The sequence below is a fragment of the Brachypodium distachyon genome, chromosome 3 (assembly GCF_000005505.3).
Source record: "Brachypodium distachyon strain Bd21 chromosome 3, Brachypodium_distachyon_v3.0, whole genome shotgun sequence".
In the NCBI taxonomy this organism is placed as follows: Eukaryota; Viridiplantae; Streptophyta; class Magnoliopsida; order Poales; family Poaceae; genus Brachypodium; species Brachypodium distachyon.
The window spans coordinates 34422264-34430666 of record NC_016133.3 but is presented as its reverse complement, the minus strand read 5'-3'; the positions used below and the strand labels follow the sequence as shown (position 1 = coordinate 34430666).

At 49.1% G+C, this 8403-nt stretch overlaps 1 protein-coding gene across 1 annotated transcript; it reads right to left on the bottom strand.

Annotated features, from left to right (window-relative positions):
- Positions 1 to 6045: 6045 nt before the first annotated feature.
- Positions 6046 to 7885, bottom strand: LOC100836970 (expansin-like A2). The gene is made up of 2 exons (XM_003571976.4): positions 7018 to 7885; positions 6046 to 6899 (listed from the first exon to the last, which is right to left on the bottom strand). Exons 1-2 carry the CDS (start codon positions 7634 to 7636, stop codon positions 6184 to 6186), a joined length of 1335 nt encoding a protein of 444 aa, XP_003572024.2. The 5' UTR covers positions 7637 to 7885; the 3' UTR covers positions 6046 to 6183.
- Positions 7886 to 8403: the final 518 nt, after the last annotated feature.

The following is an 8403-nucleotide window of genomic DNA, read 5'->3' as shown; positions in this document are numbered from 1 at the left end:
AAAAAGGGTCTTGTGCGTGCTAGCTCCAAAAGTCAACCTGTACGTCCTGGTCTGCTTTACGAGAACGAGAAGCAGGCTGCGTTCGCCTTCCTGGATTCTGATAGCTAATTGACCGAAGAGTAGTCAACGCACGTACTGAGAGGTGTGGCAACAGTCAGCACTATACTGTATTAACTAGCGGGTTGGCCTTGCGCGGCTAGATTTGTATAATGATGTGTGTGTTTTTTCTGTAACACAGTGAGATGGTTTTTTCATTTAGATATACTGTATTTGGAATTCTTCAATAATTTTTAGAATATTTTATTTGTTAATGTTTTACCTATCAAAATATATAGTTATGAATGACTAGATGAGTTTAAATTCATAACACGATACATTGTAGATTACGTAGTCATTACACGTTTTGCAAGAGAGTTTTATTTTATTAACATCGTGTACAATAAAAAGAAGTGTTGAGATTCTACGGGTAATATATGCATGCTTTTGTCACATTTAAATTTGATTGGGTACTTTTTTATTTAGATGAACTTTTTGTTTTTAAAATTTTAATGCGAGTGTGGTGCTTCCAACCGACGATTGTTGGTGCAGGAATGTGTTCGGTGACTACGCATCTAAGGAGGCTGATTGTTGTTGGTAGTCATGTCTTTCTATCTGACACATAGGGCCAGTTCTTTTTGTCTTCTTGGACCGGCTTCTCCGAGAAGCTGTCTTCCCCCAGCTTTTTAGAGAAACCGTCACCTAAATTTGATTAGATGGACTACCAAATTAGTTTAGCCTAAACTACTTTGAAAACCTAGCTAAATCTGAGATGCGGTTTCTTCAGGAAGCTAGGAGGGCATAGGAGAAGCCGGTCCTAGCTAGAAGCCGAAAAGAACGCGGCCATAGCACCTACTATACCGTAAGCCATGTAGTTTACTTTAAAAAAACTGCCCTCTCCTTTGAGTTATTGAATTCCTATTTGCTGGCAGCATGAAACCATGCAACGAACACCTCCACATCAGCCTTGAATGGTGTCTAAAGTGCATCTTACCAATTTTTTGGGTTAGGTCCGAGTTTTTGGTATTTGCTTGGACGGCTACCAATATTTCGGCACGCTACCTCCTTCTATAATTTTTTTTTCAACATTGGCTAACACATAGTCAAATAAAACGTCAAACAAATTTTGACATGGCAAGTTGGGGCTTAAATCAAACGTACTCGTTGTTGATGGCCTGACTTTTCTGCTGGTTTCAAACTTATAGTTTGCATCACTTGCAATTTTGATGTACATAATTGATTTTTAATTGGTATAGAGATTTAAATATGCCAGTTAGGCATAAATTTGCTCACTTTGATGTATTTAAATTTATTTATTTTTCACGGATTCAATCACCTGTTAATCTCCTGGTGATTCTCCTCCTAATCACTGACGTTGCAGGGCCAGCCTCCACGTCTGCCATTGCGATTCGAGCAGCATCGTGCGCCGGCCTCGTGCCAGCGCTTTCTCCGCCGCTCGCCGTCTGCCTTCCTACGCTTTGTTGCCGCCTCCCAATTCCCTTCGCTGCTGGCTGACAGGCGTCACGATTCGGACGCCACCGTGTGCCACTGGGCCTCTCCCGCCTCTCTGCCCGCCACAGCGCGTCTCCTCGGTTCTCCCCTCGCCACCGACCAGCAGCACCCTCCAGGCTCCCGTGTCCCCTTGCTGCCGCTTACGAGCCGCTAAGAATCCCGACGCTGTGGATTGAATTCCGTTGAGAATTCCAGCGAGGTGTCCGGAATTTAGCGTGGATTGAATCCGGCGAGTTGCTCTTCAAGTTTTGGGTCGTGCGGTGGAGTATTTGTTAGTCTGACTTTTTTTATTTTCGGTCGTGCTGCTCTTTCCTAGTCTGGCTCGGATTAAATTTCATACTGATCTTATTGATTGGATCTGCTTGTATTTGGTTGTACGTATTGTCCTTGCCGAATTGATTTTCAATTGGATTGGTCCTGCCCTTACCGACTGCATGTTTTAGTTTACTATTGCGCTTACCAAATTGATTTCCTATTGGATTGGCCTTGAGTGCCCTTGTTCAGATCCCGTGATTTGTTTTGACAGCAGTCGGATTGGAATTCTATAGCGAGTTTGATTTTGTTTCCATAGCAAATACCGTGATTAGAGCGAGATTGATTTGATTCTGTAGCAGCTACTGTGATTGGCTGATAGACCCTATGATTAAATCTAGACCGTACGATAACTTTTGTAAAATCTAGACCGTAGAATTTCTGTTACTTTAATTAGATATTAGATTACTATGGAGTATTACCGTATTAAAGTTCCGGGATCCGGCCGGGGGGAGATGTTTATGTATCGCTACAATACAAGGTACTAAGGCTGCCTTTTTTAGGCTGGAGCAGAACTCAAGCTAGTTGGAACTGAAAAAAGCTAATTTTCTGCTGGAGTTGGAAAGCTGGAGCTGAACCTGACTTGTTGTTCGTTTAGGTTGGCAGTGAAGCTGGGGCTGCACCTGGATGGAAGTGAAATGTTTGTAATGCCCCTGGTTGCTGCAAATTTGGATTAAGTGCTGAGTTTGCCGATGTAACCCGAAACTGACAAGTTTAAGAGTTGTTTTGAGCATAATATAATAATGTTATCACATGAAACTGTATGTTTTAGCTAGATTTAGCATGCAATTAGCTTCTAATGAAGTCATTGTCGGCGTCCATAATAGAGAAATGGCATATACTACACGGAACAATGAAATTTACTACTACTTCCGATCCTAAATTGTTGTCGAAATATTACATGTATATAGACGCTTTTTAAGAATAAATATATCCATATTTAAGAACTTTTGAGTCAAGAATTTAGGATCAAGGAGTATATGCCTACATATATCATCACTCAAAAAATCATCATAGCTCACAGGTCAAAACTGTTGTACACTAAACATAAAGCACCTACTTTGCACAAATTGAACAAATCGTCAAATCCCATCCCCATGCACAGGAGGCATAAAACATCACCGGATCTTCGTATCAACATAAACTAATCCTAAACTAATTCATCATTTCACCAATACAAAGACATCCACAAACAAATTTAGTCCTGATGTGGAGGACGTGGAGGCAGGCACCGGCTCCAGCCTGATCGGCGAGATCTGGAAGCACAATGTGGGGTATTAGGCCTCAGGGAGGGCGGGAGGGGAGGAGGTATTTGGCTGGGACGTGGAACAGAGGAGAAGAGACCGGCGGAGGAGGAGAAGAAGGAGGGACCGGCGGAGGCGTCAGGCGGAGACGGGAGGAGGTCGGGGTCGGGCGGCGGTCAGGCCTGTCGCGGCGGCGACGGAGGGGGTCGGTGGTGGGGGCGGACCAGCGGAGGCGTCGGGCGGAGACGGGAGGAGGTCGGGGTCGGGCGGCGCTCAGGCAGGGCGCGGCGGCGGCGGATGGGGTCGCTCGTGGGGGCGGACCTGCGGAGGAGAAGGAGGGGAACGGGGGACGAGGCGGATCCGGTGAGGGGCAGGCCGGGGGCGCGCCGGCCAGGGCTGGATCTGGATCGACACGCTCATCCCTCTGTGTCCAGCGCTCAGGGTGAGGGGAGGGAGGGGAAGAGAGAAAAACGGTTCGAAGCAAGTGGCAGTTTTGGGGTAAATAACGATTAAGTGGTAAGGGTAAAGGGGTGTGGGAATTTGTTCCAGCTCCAGCCACAACGAGAAGCACCCCAATCGGTGCTTGTCCTTCGTAGTGCAAATGGGGCTGGAGCTTGTTGGTTGCAGCTAGCTGGAAGTGTACTGTTTGTTTTGGCTTATTTGCTTGTTGTCCCTAGAAACCAAATAAGCACAAGTTCCAGCCTAAAAAAAGGCACCCAGTACGGTCAACCTCGGTTTTCCGGCTTGTGCATGGTACTCCCTCGGTTCCTTGAAAGAGGGCATATTAGCTCAAATTTTTGATTAAAAATTACTCTATTAATATGTGGCTTGTAATATATGAAACCCAAGTATTATAAAATTCTTTTGATACCGAATCTAACGGTACTGATTTCATGCCATATATATAAATCACATCCTAACATGATAATTTATAGTCAAAACATTGTTTTAATGAAAGCTAATATGTCATCTTTCAAGCAACGGAGGAGGGGGTAGCAGTGAATAGCTAGATGGTCATGTTTGTTTGGTTTGAATCGAAAATGAAAACGGGTTGACTTCACGAGATTTATGATTTTGCCGGACACACTGTTGAGGCTTTTACTAGCAGTCTCGAACTAAAAGGAAAACGGAGAGAATGATACAGAACACCAGCTCAGGCCACATCAATGTCGCATGGGCTTTCGAAGCCCAAGTGCAAGCACCCTCATCTCTGTCGTGGCAAATCGGCCTGCAAATGCATCTGATGCCTAAACTACATGCTGATTTCGAGGGGTTCACAAATCACAATGGGCCTCAACCATTTTCGTTGTGCAGGCTCTTGGCCCGCCTGCGGCCTGACACTGCCATGAGCATGAACACTGGTGAGAAAGAAAACACCTCTTCTGACGTGAAGAACACCTAGCAGCCGCCAGCCGCCGTCTCTGAAGATTATTTGTTCCCCTCGCCTCCCGCCGCCACCTTGGCGCTGCGAGGTGGGGGGAACCCTGATTCCTTCTAAGAGTATCCTGAATTGTTTGTTCATATTAATTGTTTGGTTTTGATCGGCAACGCGAGCGGAAGTTGCGATGCCGTCTGGAATAAAGGTAGTCTGGTTCTTTTTCTGCCGTGGGGGTGCCTCAACGGGCTTTGCCGAGGAGCCAGTGAGTTTTAGTCACCAAAGGTTAAGTGTACCCGATCTTACAGATTTCGGGTTGTGTACTCGCAGATCCGTTTATATGTATCTGTTGAGTTTTTGTCGGTGTGTCATAATGTTTTTCTTGGTTTTATCTTTTGTAATTTTGGAATCATTCTCTGGCGTTCTGGTGAAGATCTTGCAATTCGACGACATGTACCTTTAGGGGATCATCTCCAGCCCAAGTACGTTCAACGCTTACGGCTTCTCATTTTTTTGGATGAGCAATTCAAGGGGCTTTCTGAAACCTTTGAAGGTGGTCAAGTTCGTGCAGAGATACAAGTGGCTATGTTGCCGCTTCAGTCTGATTGCAGTCTCCATGTTAAAGCCTTGGCAGTATTTCACGGAAAAAATATTTTTAAGAGATTTCATTGTAGTTCTTAATTACAGGGATTACATTGTAATTTCTAGGATCTATGATCCAATGCATTGTAATTGTAATGGTTTTCGAATTTGAATAAAATTACAGGTTACTCTCTCGAAAAAGAAACACCTCTTCTGCCAGTATATGAAAGCAAACAATTGCTGGATCTTCTTTAAACAAAAACACTGGTACTGTCACTAAAAACCAAGAAAACACTGATACTGAACAATTTTACTCGACCGTATTCTTAGCAGCACCATGTTGATTGTACCGTATACTTTTCATGCACTTTGAACTTTGGAATGTTTATTTATTTATTTATTGCAATGGAACGTCCGTTCCGTAACTCATCAGCACATCACTGAAGTTGCCATCTTTACAGATTTTATTTTACAAAACTAAAGTTGTTACCCATAGACTAAACATTTGTCACTTCGTTTGGATAACTGAAGTCGCCAACCTACAAAACTATGTCACCCCATAAGACAGTACCAGTTGAAGATCACCGACCTGATTGCCTGAAAGTTCACCCATTATAAATTATGTTGTGTAATTTGGTTTGTAATTCTAGCTCAAAGATCACCAGCCTGATTGCCGGAAAGTTAAGAGTGAAAATTCAAAGTGCTCGTTTGAATGTTTTTGTACACCACCACCGAGTACAGCGCTATGGGTTCCTCTCCTACCGGACCCCAATCCATATATCGCCGAGCGCGAAATGCAGCTACGAGGGAGCACGACCGCAGCAGAAGCGAACACGCACGGCAGCCGTCGTGACGACGACGACCAAAGCCAGCGATCGTCGTGCACGCACCAACCCAAGTCGGCAAATTAAAGCACCAATGAGCGACGACGCGCCCGCCACACATCGTGGAGTGCACGCACGCGCGCACACACGGACCTAGGCCTCAATTGCAACGGCATGTTTGACTCCTCGATTGATCCAACCATTCCTTTCGTTTCGTTCACCCGAGAAGAGAAGAAATTAACAAGAAGAAACGGAAAGACTACTGCACAGTGAGTGGGCTCCTCTCGGCTCCTCCGTGTCACCTCCACTCTCGGCTGTCGTCGTGGCAGGGGTGGCCATGGCACCAGTCCAGCGCCACGTCGGCGATCTGGACCCCGGTGTCATACACCCGTCCGGCCTTCCACCGCCGCGGGATGACCTCCCCGTCGGCCCACACCCATTTCCCGTCGTACCCTCCGGTCACCACCATCCTCATCCTTAGCGGGCCCTCGGGCGCCCCCCGGCCCGTCGTCCTCCACGCCGGCCCGCCGCGCTCTCGCGCCATGGGCCTCCACCCCGACGACGACCCGGCAGCCGCCACGTCCACGGCCACGATGTCCGTCTGCCCGCCCTGGTACAGGAACCTGATCGCCAGCTGCTCTGCTTCCGGCGCGCCCTCCTCCACGCGCACCGACAGGTTGCGGTGCCCGTGGGGCTCGCACGGCACGCGCCTGTACTCTACATTCACGGCGCGCCGCTCCCTGAGCTTCCGTGCGGCGGGCGTTCCAGCGCCGCCGCTGGCCATGGCCGCGTACGCCGCGCCCGTGAGCACGAGGTCGGCGCGGTCCGTGACGCGCGCCTGGTCCGTGACGACTACCCTGGCGCCGGACGTGCTGCAGAGGCCGGCGTCCGTGCATCGGACCTGGTAGCACGCGCCGCAGCCGGCGCCGTCCCTGTAGAGTGCGGGGCTCACGGCGGCCAGGAGCCCGCCGGCGTCCAGGGTCGTCGCCAGGGCGCCGTATCCGCACGAACCGGCTGCACGGACGCACAATTCAGCAAACGAAATCAATTAAGCAACCAACCAATTGGCAATTGCGCAAGGCACGAACAAATTGAAGCCTGCGGAAGCTGATCATTCTCCGTAGACACGTACCGTTGTCCAGGGCGGGGGAGGAGGCGCGGTACGCGGCCTTGGACCGGCGCACGCAGCTGCCGCACCGCGAAGCCGGAGACGAGCCGACGACGGCGATGAAGAGGAAGACGAGGAGGAGGAGCAAGCGCGAGCCAGCGCTCTCCATGGGGCAGGGGGACAAGGAGGCCGCCATGAATGGATCGAATCGACCGATCGATCGAGCTTGAAGACGCGTGTTACACGAAGTAGTTCTCTTGGGCGAGATCGAACAGAACAGAACAGGGGATTCTTGCGAGGAAGAAAGGCTAGAGCTGAGCTTTATACGCGACGCGGCACGTTGGCCAGTTGCTGCTGCTGCGGCGCTAGATATCGTATTTGCTGCCGGCTGACGGCCGTGGTCTCGTGGGACGGAGCAGAATGTTTTGGGCGCGATGACGCGGCTGGGAGTTAGTAACTCGGGCCCGACTTGAGATTGGGAGGATGGCGCGCGACGTACCCAGACGTGGCCGCAGGCTTGGGGCGGATATAGCGATGGAGGTTGGGTGGCCACCGACCAAAGGCTCGTCCTGGCTGGACACGCGTCCGGCGACGTGGGCGCGCGAGCCAGTACTAGGATAAACTCGGGTAACCACGCCCCCATCCGGAGGCAGCTGACAAGCTGTACCGTACGCGGTTGCCGTTTACTCCAGTAATTGCTGGCTAAAGACAGCACAGAACAGAATCCTCGTGTAGGACGGGAGGACCGGAGGAGGCGGCGGCGTTGAAGGAGGTGACGAGGAAACGATTGGGATTCGATTACGAGGGGATAAGAACGATGAGATCTATGGGTGGTGTGTGGACGGAGATGAGATCACGGCTGAATTGGAATCACATAGTACTACTGCTCGTAAAGGAAACTCGAATTCGTTTGGCTAAACCAGGTGCACCGTAGGAGTTCATTTCTTTATTTGGTTCACGTTGGTCCTGATCCGGACACGTCGGCAGGCACCTCGGGTCTATCCGCTTTTGGATAACCACCGGTGTCCCGGATGCATCGCCTTGAGCTCAATCTCAATAGTTCTTGGTAGGCCACGTTGCGAAAGGCATATGCGTACCAAATTAGTGTCAACTTTCATCTGCAGTCGTTTCAGTGCAAATTAACGGTCCGTGGTTTACACTTGCATTGGGTTCTCATGCATTTGTGGATGACATGATTAGTGTTCTTCCAATCATACTGATCCCCATCATGATTGGTGCAGGGACCGAATTATATACTTATCACGATCTGAAAACGACCCCTCGTTGATGTGAAAACGACCCAACTCCAACAGTCCTTACTACGAGTATATCCTAGCCGAGAAAACTAATTTGTCGCCCGTCTCTCGTTGAGACGTCACGGGGCTTAATTAAGCATTTTGCAGCACCTTG